Source organism: Monodon monoceros, unplaced genomic scaffold (genome assembly GCF_005190385.1).
Source record: "Monodon monoceros isolate NGI ecotype Baffin Bay Population unplaced genomic scaffold, NGI_Narwhal_1 Super_Scaffold_18, whole genome shotgun sequence".
NCBI classification, from domain to species: Eukaryota; Metazoa; Chordata; class Mammalia; order Artiodactyla; family Monodontidae; genus Monodon; species Monodon monoceros.
Window position 1 is genome coordinate 64638593 of NW_021703774.1, and position 23708 is coordinate 64662300.

The 23708-nt window shown below is 43.4% G+C and overlaps 1 protein-coding gene across 8 annotated transcripts in view; it reads right to left on the minus strand.

Moving 5' to 3' along the window:
• The window catches only part of CUNH1orf226 (chromosome unknown C1orf226 homolog), a 306178-nt gene that overhangs the window by 76509 nt on the left and 205961 nt on the right, over positions 1 to 23708 (minus strand). For 3 of the 8 annotated variants that reach the window (XM_029229297.1, XM_029229287.1, XM_029229291.1), the window contains 2 exons: positions 21131 to 21223; positions 12677 to 12735 (listed from right to left, as the gene is read on the minus strand). In XM_029229297.1, coding sequence (XP_029085130.1) covers positions 12677 to 12735; positions 21131 to 21223 — 152 coding nt within the window. Of the gene's footprint in view, positions 1 to 4083; positions 4272 to 12676; positions 12751 to 21130; positions 21224 to 23708 lie in introns of those variants that run through there. The other 5 variants (XM_029229286.1, XM_029229290.1, XM_029229289.1 and 2 more) reach the window with 3 other exon arrangements.

Here is a 23708-nt window from a genome sequence, read left to right on the forward strand (position 1 = left end):
CATCCATCCATTCATCCATCCATCCATCCATCCATCCATCCATCCAATCCTGGATAAAGGTCTACAGAATGAGTGTACCCACTTCCTGGGAATTTCATAAAGATTTAAGAAATCAATTTGATTTAACAAATATGATTTGAGCACAATTATGTACAAGGCAGTTGTCAAGGAGACGTAAAGATGAATAAGATGTAGCTCCTACTAAAAAATACAAGACAGGTAAACACATAACTACAGTACAAGGATGAGCTATATAGCCTTTGGGTCCAAAGGAGAAACAGAAATTAGATCCCCACTGCGGGAATGAGTATGAAATCAGGAAAGAATTCCTGGTGGACATGTATTTAAAATAAACCTTGAAAGATGAATAAGAATTTGACAGGCAGAAATGTTAAACCAAACACAAAGAACTCAGTTAATCATGATTTGATCATGACTGCCACCAGCAACTAGGAAAGGCTGTAACTCCTCAATAAGTGCTTCTCAGAGTCTCCTGATAAAGGATGTGGGGACTTGCAGACAGTTTCGCTTTTCTCATTGCAAATTTCCTGAATTCTGAGCATTATCCTCTGGACCTCCCAGTCAGCCTCACCTCCACAGTTTGAGGTCTGTGCTACCAGTAAAGGAAGACCAGGCTCACAATGGCTATACTCTTAGAGGTGGGACACCACCACCCTTCCTCCAAACTGTGCCAAGACACAAGGAGGGGCCCACAGAGGGCTTCCCAGCCAGACTGGCGGACAGGGCACTGCCACACAGCATCCAGCCTGGTGTGTAGGGCAGAATGCCCAGCTGCCACTGTGGGATGAGCTATGATACTGTCCTACAGCTACAATCCTAGAGACTATCTATTAATATTAAGGACTAGTAGACAGGGGCTACAGCTCTGAATCAAGAGCAATCTTTCTTTCCTTGCTTTTGGGGTTAAGGTTGGTCACACAATAATCCTTACACACTAGTGTGAACCACAGACCCTGTGCCAACTTCCCCATATCCATATAAATCCAGGACACTTAGGGCATCATAAAGTCTCCTCTTACACAAATCCTTTCCCTTTACGTGATCTGAAACCCACCAACACAAGATTAGTTTGTTTTGAATAAGACGACTCCTCTAACAACATGCAAATACCTCCTGGGAAACTAAAGTAAAATCTATCAATCATTCAAGCATTAAATCACTAAGAAAGTTAAACTGGTTTGTTTACTTTTCCTCCCACAGTAGGCCTACCAATTATAAACTCTCCTAGCTTGAGATACGAAATATTCAAAGAGGCTTATAATGCTTATTGGCACCAGGGGTCTTACCTTGGAATCGATAAACCTCAGGACTATGGGGTCCATGAATCGACAGAAAAATCAAAATTTTGCAAGTATATACAAGAATTAATTTTTCTAGGCAGAGAATCCAGTTCTCACCATATTCTCAAAGGTGTCTGTGTCCCATAAGAGGTCAAGACCATCCAATGGACATCCAGGCAAGTGCCCACTTGGTAGCAAGAAGAGAAGTCAAGGGGAGAAGTGCTGGTTTTATTGATACTCTGCACATACTTTCCCATCTGAGACTCTTCGATGCTTTGCACAAACTCTAAATTGATTCTCTTTATGTATTCAAGGAGAACAGGAAGCACAGAGTAATGGAATTTGAAACTAGGCAGTCATTTAGTAACAGAACTGGGACCAGGCCTGGTTTCCCTGTTCCCCTGGTTCTTCCTCCACAGGGAAATTCCCTCCCTGCTAGACAGTGTTTAATTATGTGAAGTTTTCTAAACTTGGCCTAATTGAATTTTCCATCATTATTAGTGTAAAAGATGCCCTCTAAGGTCTGGCATAGAGAGACTGATCCAGAGGTTAAACTTTGATCATGCCGGTGGCCGTCTTCAGTTTTCTGCTGTGCACACGTATTCATTCTCTGGCTGGCTTCATGCCTCCTTTGGGCTGTGCTTTTGGCCATCAAGAAGGGCAGAGAATAAGGCCACCAAGATGATAAGTAGGCTTAACAGCCTTTTTGAAATGAACGTTTTAGTGCAGCAAACAAGTGAATCAAGCCTGCCCTAGCTTTGACATGCAGTATTTATTGAGCACCTACTATGTAGTAAGGATCCTTCCAGGCAGTAGGGATACAGTAGTGCACAAAACAGGTGTGGTCTCTGCTTTCGTGGAGCTTAGGCTTAAGTGTTATCATGACAAAAATTTCCACCCTTTTGTCATGATTGAATTTAATAATCAAGCAGGATCCACCAGAGGCAGAGAGCAGATGTAAAACTACCAAAGATTCAAGCTGAAGTCACTGGGATTTGTTTTCTCCCCCCACTCCTCAAGAAAGAGGATTCTCCCTTATTTATTCTCTATATTCAGACTGTCACTAGTCTGAATGACCCAAGGTTACAATAGCTCACAGACTGACCCCTTTCTATGCTGTCTTTATACGACATCCCTTTATATGGACACTCTTCCCGTTATCCTCAGATTACTGGGCAATCTTTCCCTTGTTCACCTCCCTGACATGAGTCTCTTCAAATCTAGGGTGCATTGCATTCCATGCCACACCGGTTGCCCTAAAACATCACTTTCACTTTGGAACTCTGAGTCAAAGCCCCCATGGGGAGACTGTAAGTATGGATGTGGAAGCAAGGTCCTTGATACATTACTGAGAGAAAAACAGGCTCATGGTAGAACTATACACAGAATATCAGATTTTGAGAAAACATCTGAGTGTCTATATTTGCATACAGAGTGGTACTAGAAGGAACAGATGTTGAAGGAAGGGCATTTGACTTTTTCCTTTATAAAACTCTGTCACGACTTTATTTTTAATAACAAACATGTATTATTTGGTCATGTTAAAGCTCACACCTCAGGCATATTCCCCTGAGCCTTACCTGAAAACTGTCACAGAAAGGAGGGGTCAGTGTGAGGACCCTGAGGAGGTGAGCCCTCAGGAGGTGAGCTGTGCCTCACCTGTCTCTGCATTCCTGATGCTTTCTACACAGTGCATATGATGACCTTGAAGTCGAAGAGATCAAAGACAAGGAGGAAGGAGAGAGGAAAAGAAAGTCTTGGATGTGCCTGCTAACACAAGCATGGGACACAGAGCCAGAGAATGAATTATGGGTCTGCAATCCCTTGCTGGAGACTCACAGTCTATCCTAGGTGTTTACTGAGCCTTCCCAAGCACAAGGGACTTTATCAGCCTATAAAGATTAAAGCGCAGAACTTGCTTTTAAGGAAAGATAAAGAATGGTGAAAGATAAAAAATGCATATAACTATGTAGGTTTGAAAGCAAACAAAAGAGAAGGAGGCAGAGAAAAATGAAACAAGAGGAGTCACAAGAGGAGAAGGAGAGGTGGCACTGCAGAAGAACCTAGGAAATGCTGCTGTATCTGGAGATATGGAGAGCACAGACAATAAACTTGGAGGGAGCAATTTCTACCAAGTGATGGAAATCAGTGTCGGACTACAAGGAACCGCAGGATGGTGGGCACTGGCGAGGACACACTCAGTGCTTTGGGAGGAAGCCGAGAGTTGACAAAAGGTGTGCCCTTGAATGGGGTTATCAGGACTGAGGGAGGTTACTTCAGGACAGGAGAGGCCGGAACACATTGCTAGGGAGAGAGGGCGAGCCCAGGGAAAGTGAGAGGTGGAGTGGATGGGGGAAGGATAGAAATGCTCACGGTGCTGAAGAAACAAGCGAAGATGGGTCTGAAACACAGAGAGGCAGGGAGGGGACAGAGTGACAGAGGGCAATGACACAAAGATGTTTGAAGAAAAGGAGGAAACCTGAGGAACCTCCCAGAAGATGGGGGTCACCTAAGGAGAGTGAAGATGTACCAACAGAGCTGACAGGTGGAAAAGGTCTTGGCACCTTAGCAAGTGGAATTTCTACCAGGGACAAATAATGGATTGCAGAGCAGCCCTGGGGAACTAAGTGAAGCCAGAGAGCATGAATGATTTTCCTTCCCCTTCTTAGTTCATAAGCTTCTCCATGCATAAAATTGGGTAATTCCTACTCATGCATATCTATAAAAAGACACTGTCTGTGAAAGGTTCTGGAGCTAGAGGGAATAAAAACATCAACTCTACCTGAAACGTCTGTCACGACGAGAGTGATGGACACTCATGGCCTTCAGATGGGCTGGCCCAGAAATGATATGAAAAGAAGTTAGATAGAGATCGATAGGCTGGGCTGCTTCCAGATTCCTGGTTATCAGTTTTCCCAGCTTAGTAGAGGCCCTTCAAGAAACTCACACAATGGGAGGCTGAAGGAGGAGGAGAGAGTCATCCTTAGAAAAATAATATGGGAAGATGGAGACAGTCACCCTGTCCCTTGTAAATCACAGAAAGAACAAATGAGACATGCATGTAACCAAAGCAAAGAACTGGCTCCAGCTCCAAGTCTGCTCATCCTTCCCTGATCCTTCATACCTCGGCCCCTCCCTCCATAATCCAGTGACAATGGAGTGAAGGGAACACATGCCAGGGTTTGAGTTGGGGACTCGGGTGTGTGGAGGTTTGAAAGAAGGGAGCTCATAAAATAGAACTGTCTGTATCTGGGAGGTCTCTATCTGATTTCGGAGGGACAACATGGATTTTGGAGACTCATCTTAAAGAATTCTGAGAGAGGGCTTCCCTGGTGGCGCAGTGGTTGAGAGTCCGCCTGCCGACGCACGGGACACGGGTTCGTGCCCCGGTCCCGGAAGATCCCACGTGCCGCGGAGCGGCTGCGCCCGTGAGCCATGGCCGCTGAGCCTGCGCGTCCGGAGCCTGTGCTCCGCAACGGGAGAGGCCACAACAGTGAGAGGCCCGCAAACCGCAAAAAAAAAAAACTAATTATGTAATTCTATCTATATATCCTAAGTTAGGATAGTAACTAATTCCATTTAAAATGTCTTCAGAAATGCTGCCTAGGATTTTTCCTACCTTACTGTCATAATAAGAAAGTATTAAAGGAGTACTTTCTAAGCTTCAGCACTTGACTCACCATATTCTTAAAGATAATTCACTATGCTTTGTCTTCCATTTTTGCTATCAGCCTGTGTTCCTTTGTAGACAGTATATTTTTCCCCTCCAGATTGTTTTTAAAATCATTGTCTTCCACACTCTGTAGTTTCATTACTATGAGTCTAGAGTTTAAGAATCAATTTCTTAAAAAAAAGAAAGAATTTCTTTTTCTTTACCTTGTTTGTAATTTGATACTCTTCCTAAATCTTAGGATACTCATGTTTCCTTAATTTTGTCTGACCTGATCATTTAAACTCTTGACTGTGAACTAAGTTAAACATACTACCTGGGGTGCTTGACTACCCAAGAAATCACCAAGTATCACACAGTAGGTTTATCAATCCCCAAGAGAGAAAACATTTCATTTACCTTAAAATCTAGTTTTTTTGGTCCTTCAAAACGTCCTGAACTGTGATATATCAGTTTGAAATGATCAGAACAATAATATGAAGGCAAATAAATGAGTGGGTTTGTCTTGAGAGGCGGACGACACTGAGTGGAGTTAGTAAAACAGAAAAGACGAAAGCTCGGGAGGCAGGCATTTCTCCAAACATTTACTAGTTATGCGGTCGTGGAAAAGTTATCTAATGTCTCTGAGTTTAATTTCTTCATCCTAAGAATGGGAAGGACAGATTCTACCACTTGGAGTTGTCGTTAGGATTGAGGAAAACATACGTCAAATCTCATCTGACTATAGATTTAAGGGTAAGAACTATGTCTTGCTCATCGCTTGTACCAGTTATCAATTTCTTGCCCTTTCAATACATGCTCTGTGATAATGGGCAGAATTCTTTTATGTACTCCCCCCTTTACAGTAAGCAGGCTATTTGAATTTCTCTGTATAATGGAAGGACACTGCAGGAGGAAAGGGCTTCTCTTGCTGGTTGCAGCTGCTGTAGAGCCCATTAGCAGGACATCTAGTGGTGGTCTGTCCCAGCCACGTGGCCCAGAATACAGATCTTCAGCGACTTCACATTCCCAGTGTGGCTGGGTGAGTCCCACCTTACCTACAGCCCTCCCCGCAAAGATCCTGAGCATCCCTAGCCTCCCATCCACAGTGACACCCCTACTCCCTCTGTGCGCCCACCGACCAGCTGCATTTCTCCTGCACCCAGCCCCTGAGGGTTGCTTCCTGTTTTCCAAGCAACTGGGGACCACTCTGGCCTAGGCAACCCAGTGAGCTTCTCTGCCATCCAGATGCTGCAACACATCCTCCACGATGAAATCTGAGACCCAGCCCAGGAGAGGGGTCTTCCTCCCCAGATTGGTCCTCCTTTTTGTACTCTCCTTCAGCCCCAGAGGACTCTTAAGACTGCTCTTTACACCTTGAAGTTATTGTTTTGTTACGACTTAGTAATTCTTCATAATCCTTCTCCTATTTAAATCACTGAGTGAGTTCTGTTCCCCACTGGACCCAGACTGATAAATTACTGCTTTCCTCAGTGCCTAGCACAGTGACCAGCACTGCACATCCGCTCTCCATGCATTCTTTCCTCCCTTTCCCAGTTAGCCTTGAATAATCTGTGACCTGCTCAAAATCCAAGCACAGCTCAATGTGCAGGGCCAAAACTAGAATGCACTTTCTCTGATTTCTAATCATCTCACCAACTGCTTGGATGTTAATGAATGCCATTTCTGGGGAATGGCTGGAAACCCTACGGGGGCTCTACCTGGTTTGATCGTTTATACTCAAAACTGGAGAATTACTTCCAGTCTGTCTCCTGAAGACTTCAGGCTGATTAATTTACTTCCTCTGGTCACCGCCCCCTCCCACACAAAAAAAAGGATTTTTGTTTGTTTGACAATCTGATCCCTAGCATGAAGAACATAAATGTCCTAGAGACTTTTTCTACCCAAATATGTTAATTCTATTCGTGCCCAATAAGACTAAAATGTAGAAGACATCAAGGTAGGGAGACTGAAATTCAAAAGCACAGTGACTTCTGTAACAGTACAACCACTCCAGTGCTATTTTTAAACTTTTTTAAAAAAAAATAAGCATGCCCTTTACACCAGAAAAGGTAAAATAAGCATATTAACTAAGGAAGTGAAAATAAAGAAAAATAAAAACATGAAGTCTACATTTCCCATCTTTCCCATTTTATTCAACAGCCTTATCAGTGACTTGGATGAAAATATTAAAGTTTCACTTAACAGAAAACGAAGAGGGATATAGTTAGCCTGTTACTAGAACCTGCTGTGATGGTTTATACTGGGGGAACTCAGCTAAGCTAGAACTGTATATCTTCGCTTCCCTGTAGAACTGCACTTTAGGATTGCTCACAAGAGAAATGTGTGGGGGATTTAGGAGGCCAGAATGAAGTAGCCATGATGCTCTGAAGGTCATCACTCGTTAGAGGCAGGAAAGGATGAACACGGAGGTGCTAGTGAGCTGCAATTTGTCTTCACTCTTCCGTGCCCCATATCTGGCTGTCCTTCATAACCGTCAGCCCTGCTGAACAACAGTGAACCCAGGACTGCCAGCAGAAGCTTCACTGCAAACTCAAATGCAGCAGCCATCAAGGACCTTCAAGCCATCAAATGCCTTTCACAGACATTGGCACCTGTGCCCCTGCACAATTCCACTCTAGCACACACGCGCACCTAGCATCCTGGACACTCTTGACGTCTAACACATACCAGGGCTGGCTCATGACTCCTCTCTGGTCGTTTTTGGACTTTTACTTCCCAGCTCCTATCACAACTGTGTAGGTCTAAATCCTATAAACAAATTCCTTATGCCGTAACACTCATAGCTGCCTGCTTCCCTGATTCACTCTGATTCATAAGAATCTAAAAACTATGAATAATGGGTTCAAATGAAATATATCTAATTTAACAATGGTATATGTAAAGTTCTGTATTTAGGCTAAAAAATAAAACAGAGCAAACTACAGAAATAAAGAATGATTTAAAAATCTTGATTGAAAGCAATTACTGTGAATATCCTAAGGATTCTGGACAATAAATCCACCACGACCTAGGACCTAACACAGTTTGTTTAACAAATAAAAATACACTATGATCTAATTCTTAAAAAACAAATGCAAAGCTCCATATCATGAGGGTAAAACTGTGCCTCTATAATTTACACTGATAAGACAGCATGAGATATTGTATTAAATTCCAACACATATTATGAAGAAATATGATGTTTTGAGATTAGGAAGTCTAGAAAAAATATTATAAAGAATGGCTTCAGAAACTTTAGCAAAATAAGATCTATGTATGTGTAACTCCAGAGAAGAGAGCTAGGATAAATGGACGAAAATTACATAAACAAAGACATTTGCCTTCACATAACAAAGAAGACCATAATAGCAAATACTTTAGAGAAATAGAGGCATCCTGTAATGGAGGGGAAAATGGACTAGATGTTCACCACAGTACTTCAACCTCTTAAAGTTCATGATTTTAAAAGTTACATGGGGTTCAAGGAGGGGGAATAAGGAGTTTGTACATAATGGGTACAAAGTTTAGAGTGATGAAAACATCTTGGAAACAGTGCTTCTGGTTGCACAACACTGTCATTGTAATTAAGGCTACTCATTTGTATACTTAAAAGGGGATAAAATGGCAAATTTTATATTATATATATCTCATCACAATTTAAAAAACATGATTCTATTATTCTAGGTGAGAGATGCAAAAGACTCAAATTGAAATTTTGACTTAATAAAAAACAAAAACTTCATTACTGCTGTGGCAAAGTCCCTTCTTTTGACTAGGAAGAATATGTTTTACCATAAACGAGTTTTCCTAATGTGAACGCTGCAGTAATCCTGTGTTTCATCAAAGGCACAGCAACTACGTATTCTTCAGCAGTGCTACTGAATCCAACTAGAGTGGTTCCTTAAGGGCAGAAAAATAATTGTACCCGGGAAAAAGCTCACTTGTAAATGTTACTATATTATCATGATAATAAATGTTCTTATTGATGATAAAATGGGACACATACAGTTTAGAAAAAAGTCCTCTTTCATCTACCCATAGCAAATAGATATACAAAATACACACATACAGAGACTAAAACACCCACAATTTAATACATGAGGGGGAAAAAGTATCTAGGAAACTGGAACAGCATTCCTTTGTTCATAAACACAGGTTGCTAAATTTTGATAGATTAGGAAGATACCCACAAGAAATCTACAACCAGAAAGTCTGCTGCATGGAGGTTGGCCAAAGAAAAATTCACTTTAAGATTTCTTTGATGTTTTCTACTCCCCACCAAAACCCATTTTTCTTCTTAAAAATGAATGGAAAAAGATATACCATACTAATACTAATTGGAAGAAATCTTTGAAAAAGAACAAAGTTGGAAGAGTGAGACTAGCTGATTTCAATGATTGTTATTAAGCTACAGCAATCAAGACACTGTGGTACTGGTGTCAAGACAGACAATTAGATAAACGGAACAGAATAAAGAGTTCTGAAATAAACCACACAGATGTGGATAACTGATTTTTAACAAAGGTACTGCAGTGGAGAAAGAACAGTCTTTTCAACAAATGAGGCTGGAACAACTGGACGTTCATTTGCCAAAAAAACCCCAAACTGAAACAAAACAAAAACCCCCAGAAAGAACTTTGATATATCCCTCACACCATATAAAAAAAATTGGATCAAAATAGATCATACACCTAAACGTAAAGCCTAAAACTATAACGCTTCCAGAAGAGAACACAGGAAGAAAACCTTTGTGTCCTTGAGTTAGCAAAGATTTCTTAAATATGACACCAAAAGCACAACCCATACACTTTAAAAAATGATAATATTAACTTCTTCAAAGGACACTATTAAGATAAAGACAAGCCAGACTTGGATAAAATATTTGCAAATCATATATCTGATAAAGGACATGTATCCAAAATTTATCAGGAACCCTCAAAATTCAATAAAAGGAAAACAAAACACCCCAATTAAAAATGGGCTAAAAGATTTGAACAGATGCTTCACAGAAGATATACAAATGGCACATACGATGGACAGATGCTCAGCATCATTACTCACTAGGAAAACGCAAATTAAAATCACAAGGATATACTACATCACACATACTTGCAGGGCTAAAAATAAAAAGACTGATGATACTAGATGTTGGCGAAGATGTGAAGGAACTGGGACTCTCAACCACCACTAGCGGTACAACCGCTTTGGAAAACAGCTTGGCAGTCTCATAGAAAGTTCGACAGGGACTTTCCTGGCGGTCCAGTGGTTAAGACTCCACGCTTCCACTGCAGGGGGAGCAGGTTTCATCTCTGGTCAGGGAACTAAGGTCCCACATGCCACAGGGCGTGGCCAAATAAATAAATAAAAATTTAAAAAATAAAGAGACGCACTTTAAAAATCACTCCGAGATTCACTAACCAAAAAGATAATCACTTAAAATTCACTTAAAAAAAATAGTTCAGCGTACACCTAACAAATAATCATTCATTCTACTCCTGGGTATTTACCCAAGAAAAATAAAAGCATATGTCTATACAAAGACTATAATATGAACAGTCACAGAAGTTTTCACTGTAAGAGTCAAAAACTGGAGACCACCACAATGTCCATCAACATGTGAATGGCTAAGCAAATTGTGTTACACTCATACAATGGGATACAACTTAGTAATAAAAAGGGATAAGCTACTGATATATGCAATGGCAAGGAACGCATCTTAAAATAAATATGCTAAATGAAAGAAGCCAGACCAAAAAACAGTGGGGGTATACTGTACATACGTATACTGTACACTGTATGACTCTGTTTATACAAAACTCAAGAAAATACAAACTCATCTCTACTAACAGAAGGGAGGTCAGTAGTTGCCTGGGGACTTGGGGGGCAGCAGGGAGATGCAGCAGGGAGGGAGAGAGGGAAAGATTACAACAGGGTACAAGGAAACTTCTGGGGGAGACATATGCTCAGTATCTTGACTGAGGTGATGGTTCTAGAAGTGTACACATATATCAAAACTTACCCAATTATTCACTTTAAATATGCTCAATTTTTATATGTCAATTATACCTCAATAAAGCTGTTATAAAAAATAAAAACAACAGCTTATTTGGGATATAAAACTTTGGGGAAAGTTCCTTCTTTCAAGCCAGGAAAAGGCAAGGTTAAAGTTCATGACCACCATCCCACCCAGAGGTCGCTTTTGTATGGATATGATGCCACTGTAAAAAAATAAAAACAAAAACAAAAAAACAAGAAACACTTCCTTTTACAAAGCGCAAATGATAGAGGTTTTGTCCATTCACATCCTTCAAGCCCAGTTCCGACACAACTTGTTTCTTAAAGCCTTTCGTTATCACTCAAGTAGAAAGTGATTATTCCCTCCTGTGAATCACCATGCCACTTACGTTAATTTTCAGATATTAATTCAATACATTTATCCATCCACCCATCACACATTTACTAAATGCCTCATAGAGAACAGACACAGGCTTGGTGCTAGAAATACAAAAGTGAGTTGAACACAGTTCTTCACTGGCAAGAGCCTCACAGCCCAGTGGCAAAAGACGGATTCATTTTGAAGTAGCAGTAACTATAACAAGTATTTCAACAAACACAAGTGCAACAGAAACACAGAGAAAGAAATCCATTTTGTCAGACACACTGTCTTGTACCACAATGATTTGTTCAGGACTCCATTTCCCTACTAGACTAAAGCTTCCTGAGAACAAGGGACCATAACTTATTTTCGCCATCTACTAAATTACCTAGCACAGTACCTGGGATGAGTGTTCTAAATATGTATACATATGTGAATGAATGGAAATTCCATTTCACAGGCAGCTACTCTTTGACTTAGCAGGGCCACCACGATGCCAACTTCTCAGGTGAGTTCCAACCTTAATTCACTTTGGCAACCAAGGCAAGTAATTTGAGAGTAGACAGAATCAAAACTTAAATCTCGACCCCCAAATCCCAAAAGAATAGCTAATACCCCTTTCCCCCCAGTGAAGAAAACAGGAAGGAGTAAGAGGTGGGGTAGGGCTTGGTCAGCGGAGATTTAGGACAGAAGAATGACACAGATGAATCAAGGCCCTGCGTGGGTCCCAGGAGGGCCCTGGCTTTCTGTATGTATTGCTAACAGGTATCCCTCTGCCCAGAGAGTACACATGAACGGCAGTCATCTAATCTGAATAGGAATACCAGTCTCATTGTAAAAGCCGTTTCTACGGATTTTATATGTGACTTTCTGCTGTCCCAAATGATCATAACCCCCTTATCTATGCTCAGTTTCTGAAGGGGCAGCAAGGAAGAACAGATAACTGTGGGGAATTATAAGTAGAGCGTAACGGGAAAACCCAGTTCTCTCATTTTTATCAACATATATGCAATTATGAAATTTCAGTTAAATAAAAAAAAAGTGAGAAAAAAAAAATCCCGTTAAAATAAATCTAGCACAAAATGAAAAGGCCTCAAGTGACAACTAAAAGACTTGCATTAAACATCAAGCAGAAATCCTTCATAGTTCCCTTAGTGCTACTGAGCATTAGAAGAATTTTCCTCTCTTTCTTAAAGATAGAGCAGATTTGCTCCGTGTACTTACATCTACAGAAATAACAGGTCTCAGGAGGGAAAAAGGAGAAATTTATTTTAATTTGTCTGGACGCACCAACCCAACAGATGGCTCCCAGAGTGGACAGGTGTACCCTGGGGACTGGGCTCTTACCTGTAGATAGGGTCCTGCATCACCAGCATCTTGCTCTCATCCCACGTCCACTCCTTTTTCTGCAATAAAAGAAGCTGTAAATGAATAAGTTAGGCTTGTCCTCAGCTACAGAACCAGGGCACACATTGAGCTACTAATGCTTATGCAAACACATGCATTTGCTTCTGGCCTTGTTCCCTCTAAGAGGCCTGGAGTCGACTGCTCCAAAAGAACAAGTGGAAAATGTCACGTATCTGGTCTGATCAGTTTCCTTCAAGCACTTTAGGAGAGTGTCTCCACGGGTGCAGAGGGTAGGCAGGGGCCAAGTGGTCTCAGGAGACTGCAATCTAAATCATACTTTCATGGAGAAATCACCAAGGAAAAATAAAAGATTATACATTACTCCAGAGGAACAGGAGAGGCAGGGAGCACAAAAGGGAGAAGGGGTCATAGAGACTGAATGATGCCATCAAATGCAAATGATGTGTGGACCCCAGCCTCCCTCCCTTAAAGAGGGGGAGAAAAGGCTGCACACAAGCCTGACAAGCTAACTAGTACATTTACAGCCGCCCATAAGAGGATACTCACCTGGCTTTGAACCTAACTTTCTGTGAACACAAAGGAGACAGATCCCTTAGCAGCTGGGGATGAGGACAAGAATGAGGATGTAGGAAGGTGGGGGAAGAGGATTCTGGGGCAGTACTGGAGACCCCAGATGCTTGATGAGGTCAGTAGCACCCCAACATGTTGGAGAAGCAGCCACCACATGCCCTCAGGTCCCACCCGTAGGTGCAGGGACAGAGGATTCTGCTCCACCTTCACTGGCCTTTGTCACAGGGGCGATGCTGTTCAGGACACCTGGGGAAGAACACACTCAGTTCCCCACGGAAGAGAAAGGGGGTAGGGGGCTCACTACCAGCTGGCAGGGGTGAAAGTCCCTGCACTCTTCTTAGCTGGAGAGCCTGGAATCCCTTGTTACTCCCGGCAAAGGGGGAGTCTAGGCTTCCCACTCACAGTCTTTGCTGGCCTGGGTGGTGGGGAGCCCGTTTTTCTGTGTTGTCTGGCTGGAAGTTTTCTGCCTTGCTATGCCGTCCCTTCCCTCCTCCTCTGGCTAGAGAGAGAGCAGGCTTTGTTGGGGTTCTGTGCCATATCCACGTTGCAAGCTTCTTCGGCTCCGAGTCTGGGATATATGAGATTAAAACTAACCTCAGGGGGCTTCCCTGGTGGCGCAGTGGTTGAGAGTCGGCCTGCCGATGCAGGGGACACGGGTTCGTGCCCCGGTCCGGGAAGATCCCACATGCCGCGGAGCGGCTAGGCCCGTGAGCCATGGCCGCTGAGCCTGCGCGTCTGGAGCCTGTGCTCCGCAACGGTAGAGGCCACAACAGTGAGAGGCCCGCGTACCGCAAAAGAAACCCACAAAGAAACAAACAAACAAACAAACAAGAAAGTCTGCTCATACGAGTCCTTGCTGCTCTGATGTAATTTTCAAAGTTAACACAAGAGTTAATAACTCAGTGCACCAAAAAGTCCATAAACCTCTGAGAAGCTGCCCACACCCACTGCCCCCCTCGGAGGAAAGCAGCCCCAGAGAGGGTTCTTTCTGAGTGTGGGTGACTTGGCTCATGCTGTGTGCATCTGATGAGCCATCCTTGCTAACCCAGCCGTGACTGACGGAGCTCAGGGTCAGCAGCTGACTGCACATGAAGAAGGTCAAGTGTCACGGAGGGGCTGGCCAGACCTGCCTAGTCCTTGAGCATCGCGATGAGAAGATCCAGTTCCACCCACTCACATCCTCTCTTTGGAGACTACCGAGTCCTAGACGGAGCCTAGGCTGAACCCCCAGGAACGGTAGGTGGTTTTTGTGACCAGCTGCATACTTTCCACTCAAACAGACTGCACCGCTGAGGAAGAGGAAGCATTGTGTGCCAGCCCATGTTTCCGCCTAGCCTGAAATAAGCCTCTGTTAAAGTTGATCTGGGCACGACTCCTCCTTGCAAGTCTAAGGAATGCAACTAATACATTCATCAAAAAGAAAGAATAATGAGGCAAAAAAAAATACAGAATAAATATTTTTCTTTCTCTGGAAGACATGAGGAGAAGGATGGAGAGACCAGACTCCCAGGGAACCTTGTGTTAATTTATTGAGGAACCTCAGAAGGGTCCACAGCAGGCAGAAAATACTTTCCTTTTTAAAGTGGTATCAGCATCGGTATAGAATATCCTGGCCAAAAATAGTAAACATCTTTTCACTTACTTACTTACTAATTTTCCTTTTCTGAAAATCCCATTAAAATCCATTTAAGTAAAATCCATAAAATCCCATTAGATCTCCCTTTAAAGGTCTTGCAGTAATCCTTGCATGAGTCCGTTCAATCTATGCAGGGATAAGGAAATTATCAAAATAACTCAAAGGGTTTGGAGGGTAGATGGGACTCAACAATGTATCAGTTATTCAAGAACCTAAGGCAAATATGGTTGGAGCATTTCACCCCAATCTCCTCAATGCCTGAATGATGCTCCAACACTTTGATAACTAAAGCCTCTCCACTCCTCCTTGCCACACACTCAATATCCTTCCTATCCCACCATCTTTCAAATAAGACCCAGAGCAGTGCAGTTTCTTGAGCAAGGTGTCCCTCTAGTTAATAGCCCAGTCAAGACTAGAATCAAGTTCTCCCGACTTTTTGACCCGTACAGGTACTCTGGTACAATTCAGAGTCAACATGGTATTATCTGAATAGCGTAACTCAGAGGGAGGTAATGCGTGTCTTAAAAACGATTTGATTCTTCTCTTTGCTCTGACATTGTTTTACACATCTCCTCCATTTTTCAAACAGTGTAGAGAAAAAAACACACGCACAAAGAGATCACCCCCTCCTCACTTTTCTTCTAAGGAAAAAATTTTAGAAAAAAAAAGGTTAACGAGAGAAAGAAAACAGGAAGGAAAGCTACTGATCAACCTTTATGGGATTATAAATCAAAGTTGGCATCAACCATAAAACAGAGACATATTATTGAATGGTAATTATAGTCCGCAGAAAACTCACACAACTCCAAGTTACACCTGAAAACCACTTTTTTTTTTTTAGTGCTTGGAAATAAGCCTTGGAGTCTTGGTAGCTATGTGAGGAAATTTTCAGTTTTGCTACCCACTATCCTCAATGAGCTATGGTCTCCAACATATGCCAGGAAATGAAGACATTTCAAGTCCAAGTGGGAGTGGAAAAGGAGGTGGAGGCGGGGAAGAGAAGAGGAAAGGAAGAGGGGATACATCTTTAAAGCTGTCAGCACCTCTCTGAGTGCTTCTGAGGGAAAGAGCACCCTTCACAGCCATACTCACTGCAAACAGCCCAGGGGGACCAGCAGGACTGATCGAGGCTGGTCTTCAGGCTCCTTGCACCTGAAGCCCAGGCTCAGGCAGGGCCTCACTGGTATCACTGGGAGCACAAACAGTACCAGCATTGAGGCCAATGAGTGAGGCCCAGGGAGACAAGATCTACCTCCTCACTAGCTCCATAAATATAAAGAAAAGGGGGTAAAAATATGAGTGGGTCTGGCAGAGCACCTAGTGGAGCAGACTGGTGCCCTTGGGGCAGCTGTCTGGCATTTTGCCATACATATACAGAATTGGGGTATCACTTCTTTCTCTTACTCTTTGTCCCCTCCGTACCTACAAAGGACACTCAAGGCACTGTTGAGCCTTTTAAGAGGCCTCTGACTTAGTTTATTAACCTGTCTCTCTCCATGCCTTTCCCAGTTTATTAACCTGTCTCTCTCCATGCCTTTCCCTACCCCAGCAGTCTCCCCTTCCCTCCCCTTTTTCTTCTCTTTTAAAAATGAATTCCTTACTCCAAGGTAATTAAAAAGTCATGAGATGTAGAGAGTAGCTTCACTTGAAAGAAGGTTCTGCTTCATATATTGGCTAGTAAAAAATTTCTGGAGAAGAGAAGATGTTATCACAAGAAGGTGCCCCACAGACCTCCAATTACAGGAAGTTTAACTAACCAAGGGCCCCCCGGCTGCTGCATTCTGAAATCCATCATTACGTGCGCGCAGGCGCCCTGCCCCCAGACAATGACCAGTGTGCGGGGATCCTGAGGAAGCCCATTCCTAGGAGACACAGGGATCCTCTGACAGATGACTCTGGCTTCAGAACTCCCTGACGGCCCTGCCAAACCTTCCTCAGACCGTGCTGTGCTCTCAGAGACCTTCACCCAACCTACCTGCTTCCTTCCTTCCTCTCTCCTTCACTTGGAGTCAGACCCACACTGAAATCTGACAGCTAGCCCAGCCTTGCCTCCCCACCTCCTCCCACAGGCATTTAATCCTGTCTTGGCATTTACTTGTTGGAGGACCTAGAATAACACAGAAAGTGAGAAAGTAAAAAAAAAAAGGAAAGATACAGGAAAGTCATATTCAGCTGCTTCACTTTTTGTTCTCACAGGAAATTTCCCAGTTGATATGGGGGAAAAAAAAGTCCTTTCTTCCATTTAAGAACTTTATATATTGCTTCCTTGACACTATCAAAATTCATCTCAACTTTACAGACAAACAATGAGGCTCCGGAAGTTAACTTGCTCCCCTGCAAGGCCATTTAGTCCAGGGGTAATTAAAGTCCAACCTGTCTACCTCTAGACCCCACGTTCTCTTTGCCACTCTAAGTGATGAATTCAAAGGTTTTCACGTTCCACTGCCAGGAAGCTTTTCACTTTCAACAGAGGGAGAGGGTAACAGGCTTTCGGCGTATGCTTTTATCAGACCGCCGAATGAGGTAAGCACATCCTTGAGTTTAGATTCTTCTCTTTTCTTTATCTAATGAGTGCAAATATCCAGTCCCCCGTGGAAAGTGACAGCCATTTTGTTATTCCAAAATCTCCTGCCAGGGAATATTATATGGGAACTGGTTCAGAGGGAGGTCTGCCTGGAACAGGGCCAAGAACAGAAAACAGAGTCAGGGATAATTATCACAGAGCTCCTTCCTCCGTTTGGAACCCAGAAATGGATATGGCATTTTTTGAAGGCCTTCCCTAGGAACCCAAAAGTAGAGGAAGAATTTGTATTTCCATTTATTTCCTATCCCTACTGGAAACTACCAGTAAGCACATCACAGAGTCTGTCCGCTTTACCATTATTTATGCTCCTGAAAGCAATGGTGACTTCTCAAAAAATAAGAAGAAATTTTTTAAATCACCGTGCAAAGGCCACATTAACTCAGCCTGGCAAGTTCTCCATGCCTCCAGACAGAATAGGATTAGCCTGAAAACACAGCTACCACCCATCTTAAGGTATAACCTAATAGATACAGAAAACGCATTTCAAAACTGAAGCACTTAATAAGTTCTCACACAACGCACAAAATTCCTAATATGCCTGTTTTAAAACTAGCAGAAAACATGGTAGAAAGAAGACCGGACTCAGTTTAGTCCTGGCTCCATAACTAGCTGGGTGACCTCAGGACCGTTACCGGGCCTCTCTTGTCCTCTGTTACCACATCTAATCAATTAGGGGATCAGACTAGAGCATTCCTAAAGCTCTTTCTCCCAAATTCTGGTTCTGTAATTCTAAGTGCCTCCTTTTCTTACCCAAATAGATCTAAGTTGTGTGTTTCTATAGGAACTAACAGTACTCCTTGAGCAGGAAACTAGTTTCCTTGTGATGCGATATCCCAGTGACAGGGTAAAGGCTAGACGTTAAAGACACTGGATTAATTAATTAGGCATTTCCTATGGAGCAGTTTTTCTCTAAAGGATTCTGAAGAGTTTAGTACACACACAGCAACATGGTAGTAGGAAGAACCCACTTGGGATGTGAACAAGACAGACCTGGTTCAAACCTCAACTTCACCGCTGGTGGGACTTGAGGTCTTGGGCAAGGTGCTTAATCTTCTTCTGCAAACCAAGCCTTAAAATGGTACCTACCTCACAGGATGGTTGTGTGGATCTAATAAGTATACACTGCATCAAACAAGGCTGGTAAATGGCGGGGGTTCAATATCAGTGTTAGCTATTATTGTTAGCCGTTCTCAGTACCATCTTAGTGTGTAATTACGTTCATCAGCTTGCCCCCACTGGTCTTCTACCCTCTCAAACAGATGAAATAGAATTGGAAAGAAGACATGGTCCCTGGCCCCAAAGGCTCGCAGCCTACGGGGTAAAGAGACAAATAACTACAATGCAATGCTACAGGAGCTATGATAGACCAATGTATGCATATAGTGTCATTCAAAATAGCTAACTTTGCTGGAAAGGGTCCATATCTAATACCCCTGTGTATCCTACCCAGTTCCTTGAACATGGTTGACACAGTAAATATTTGTTAATGAGAACAGCAGAGCCTTTCTAGAACAATGCTTTAGGCTATCCCAACAAAGTTACTGGTGTATATGAGAAACCACAAGAAACAGAGGCCCTTTAGGGTCCTTTTGTAGAAAACTCCTTTGGATGAAGTTCAAGACTAATCTTCCTTATTCAGAAGCCCCTCCCTAGCAAATGGTGCAAGAGTGTGATTCCAATACTATAATAAATAATCATTACCATATACACAGGAAAGATCGTTACTTGGGCCTAGTTGGGAGTTGAAGAAAATATACTGATTGAGAAACAACAAAGCAAAGCCAATTTTCTTAGTAGCTGGGTTCACACCACAAATACAACCTAAGATTCATATGGGAATTTGAGATTCATTATCTGTTAGCATCAGTTCAAGATAACAGCGTTTTAGGGCTTCCCTGGTGGCGCGGTGGTTGAGAGTCCGCCTGCCGATGCAGGGGACGCGGGTTCGTGCCCCGGTCCGGGAAGATCCCACGTGCCGCGGAGCGGCTGGGCCCGTGAGCCATGGCCGCTGAGCCTGCGCGTCTGGAGCCTGTGCTCCGCAACGGGAGAGGCCACAACAGTGAGAGGCCCGCGTACCGCAAAAAAAAAAAAAAAAAAAAAAAAAAAAAAAAAAAAAAAAAAAAAAAAGATAACAGCATTTTAGACACATTAATATAACCAAAAAGATTTTTTTTTTACATCTCAGTAAGAGATGATCACAATATACTTGGCTACTGCCTGCATTAGAATAGAGCACCTGAAGATCAGAGGTACTGAAGAAGTCCCACTCATAAAGTTAGCAATTTCCACTGAGGCCTCTCTACGCTTGGGAAGGCTCTCATCCTTGTTTTTTTTTTTTTTAAATGGGAAGGTTGACAGACGAGAAAGAGGGAGAAGAATGTGATAGCCAAAAGTAACAAATGAGACTTCATTTGACCCAACTGCTAAGTACTTAGTTCTTCCTGATTTAATGACCATGATACACAAAACATGTTCATTTACCCAGCTAGCCAACAGCCAAAATCGTTGGAAACACACTACACGTACCAGGTGTCCAAGTGAGTGCTGAGCTTACAGAGATGGCCCCTGCCCTTAAAACATTCTCTGGAGAGCAGGGAGTCCCTGTAAACATGCTTCTCCCCACAGCCCGGAGGCATACCACCATTCAACAGTCATGGACAGGCTAGGCAAACAGAGGGGGCTTGGTGGCTGCTTTGGGAAGTGTTTAACCTCTGAGGTTCCCATCCTGCCTCAGGAGTTCAGGGGGCAGAAACACACAAACCTATTTGGCCTCTAGGGTCTGCTTTCTCTGTAGCCCAGAAGGTTCTCAAAAACCTGAATAGGCACAGGTGACCTATACAAACACATGCAAGCACCGAAAAGCACGGTGCCAGAGCTGGTGCAGAATAATTGATCTGACAAGGGTAAAGTGCTCATCTAATCCAACTCTTCATTTTATAATTGAAGCTCCAAAAAGCAAAATAACTTGCTTAGAACCACACAGTCAGAAAAAGAAGAGCCAGGACTACAACCCAGGTCTTCTCCTCTCAGCTGAGGGCTCCTTCCAGCGTGCCGCACTGACCCAGTGAAAAGCAACATGCTGGCCACGCTCTAGCCTTCCTGCAGGCTGAATAGCAGCAGTGGCTGGGTCTTGAGGGACTATTTAAATAGATGGGCTAAAGCAGCAATAACTGTAACAAGAGGACACAAGGACACACCATGGGGCTGGACGCCACCTCAGCCGGAACTGAGAGTTATTCCTGCAACAGAATGGGACAACTTCTGAGGAAGCCGCCTCTTATCCCCTCCCCCACTGAATCCTGCTACTTGTCCACACTTGAATTTAAAGCATTTCCCAAGATCAAGACTCAAAGGCAAAGGTATCAAATGGGGGAAGGGGTATGAATGCCAGGATGACAGGAGACGACCCTTGTCACTCATGGGATATGAGGACTGAGCAAGCCGAACAGCTGACTAGGCCTTGGGCCCCTGCCTCACCCTTTGCTCCAGCTGTAGCCTCTCAACACTGTTGCTGGTCAAAGCAGACCACCTCACCAGATAAGGGAAGGAGTGTGTCCAGAAGGTAGCCTAGAAAGAAAAGCTATCCCATGCCTACCTCCCCTCCTTCCCTCTTCACCAGAGTTTGTGGCTCAGAGTCACTTACCTTCTTCTTCTTCTTCAGAATCACTTTCACTCCATCCACTGAAACCATAATGCTCACCTTCTTCTTCTTGATGTTTTTGGCTTTAAACTCATACTGCAAGTGAGAAGAGAACAGAGGGCACAATCCAGTTAGATCAGTGCATCTGCACAGCCCCAGAGAGCTCATGGCCTGGAAAAGAGGGCCACAGATGGGTCTAGGGAGCTGATGCCGTTTCTGGGGACATCAAGCACCTCAGGGGATGTAAAAGCAGGCAGATGTCTGTAGGCAGGGGCTCGGCAATATTTGGGTTGGAACAGGGACTCTGAATGGTCACTGGTTTCACCACTCAGCTATCAGGTAGGGCCATGGGAATGGACCTGATCCATTCTATCAAGATGAAAACAGAGCCTACTTTGAAAATCTCATGAGAAATCCAGAACCTTCTCTCAATAACTCATTCTGACATTTAATGACTTTCGTTGGCAGGCAAGTTTTCCTCGTGTCTACCCAAATGCTGCTGGGGCTCTATTCCAACCTCAGTGAAGGTTAGGAAGAGCTGGCACCCATCTTCAAATCAGGGATTTTACATACTTAAAGATCATTATGATATCTAAGTTATTCTCTGCAAGTTCAAGTCCCAAATTCCTTTATCTGTAGGTCAGTCTCCAAATCCACCCATAGCCCCATTAACCTAAAATATTCTAGAGAGTATTCTAGAAAGGATCTGACTAATGAGAGTTATAAGGGAGGGCATTACCTTACAAACCCTATATTCTAAATTTCTATTTGCAATCCTGAATAGGCCTGCTTCAACCACAACCACACTGCTGAGGGATGCTGGCTCTCGTCCTCAATCCCAGATACTTTTCTATCCCATTTGCTCACTCACAGCCATTTCTTAGGTTTGTGCAGATATTCAGAATGGTGGAATAATTCTACACTTTCCTCACTGAACTTCATTCTGAGCGCTTACCCATTTCCATCTGGTTCCCGTCTTGGTATCACCACCTAGCAAACTAACCTGCCACGCTCTCTAATCAAAGATCTGGCCTACAGATTAAAACAATAACAATACAAGACCCGGGGCCAAAATCTCTCCTCCAACCTACAGGCTCTCTTCTCTGGGACCTTTTATACTCAAAACCCTTTCCCACCCATGCCACCACCCAAGCTTATTTAGTAAGGCGTCCAGCTCCTTGCCTGGACATCTAAAACCTAACTATTTCTACTTGGTTATTTTGACAGATATGAACCTAATCCACCCTAACAAGATGAAAACATAACCTACTTTGAAAGTCTCACGAGAAATCCAGAACTTTCCCTTGGCCATGCCATTTAATACTCTGATTTTAAGAACTCAGATTAGAGCTTCTTACCGTGTCTGTATTCTAGCCCTTCCACTGAGGTCTCAACTCATTTTCTTATTCTGTTGCAGAGTTACTGCTGATGCCCACTGGCTGTCAGCTTCTTAGAGACAAGGACATGACCTAGCTAACTGAGGTGAAACGTTTTTCTTTACATCGTCAGGGCAGGTTCTGGTTTACTGCTGATCTGAGTTTCCAGGTGATGGCAACATACATCACTCCCCAGTCTGGTAGTCACTTCTCCCTGCCTCCCCATCACTCTATCCTGCCAACAGCTGTCCTTTTTACCAGCGATCCTGAAAGAAGAGCAAACCGGAGCAGCAGACACATAGGAGAAAGAGAAGAAAACTTCAGCTTCAGACTCTGCCTCAGAGTCTGGGAACCCAAAGCCAATTAAGAGTAATACAATAAAAGAGAGCAAGTGTATCTGACAGGATGGGGAGAAGTGCTATCTGTACTGGAGTCTGGCTTATAAGAGGGCCTCGGCCACGTAACAAACTTCTCTCTAGGTCAACGGTTGTAAGCTGGTGAAGGCTAGAGTTGTGTGACTGGCATGCACTTCAGGACACGGCTACGATTTGCGGTGTGTCCCCTGACTGCAGCATTCTGCTCAGGTGCACCTCTAGATGAACTGAAATTACCTCTGGGTGGGAGAACTAGCATGAGGATCTGTCAGTTGGCTGACTTTGGCCTTGTGCCTGCTGGGAGAGGTGAACCAGCTCCATTTCCTGACCTCACCTGCATTTACCTCTGCTCACAGGCTTTCAATGAACACAGTCTTTCAGCTGTGCCTCCCTTAGGGACAAATCACTAAAATCATAGCTGCTCCTGCCGGTCGAAGGAGGGCAGAGAGGTGTGTTTTGATGAACTCAGGGGGGAGACAAGGGCTTAAGAGTCCAGGAAACACCGGAGGTGGATAAAACCTGCCCTAGACAGGTCAATCCTTGCCTGTTTTATTGTCTTTGCTCTCTTCCAGCACGTCACTCTCACAAGCTCCACGCACTTCCTTCTTCCCTTTTTCCAGCAAAAAAAGTCAAAGCAGTGAATACTAAGTACCTACCTCTGCAGGGCAGGATGTCACCTCCCAGCCCTGGTTTCAGAGAGCATATTGCCTGCTAAACCAGACCCTTAAATGTCTTATATTTCCAGGAAAATCTTGTAGCTGGTCATATCTCTTTCTTGTTTGGTCCACCACCCTATTGGTTTCATTCTCTCTGGGATCTTTTTAAAATCGG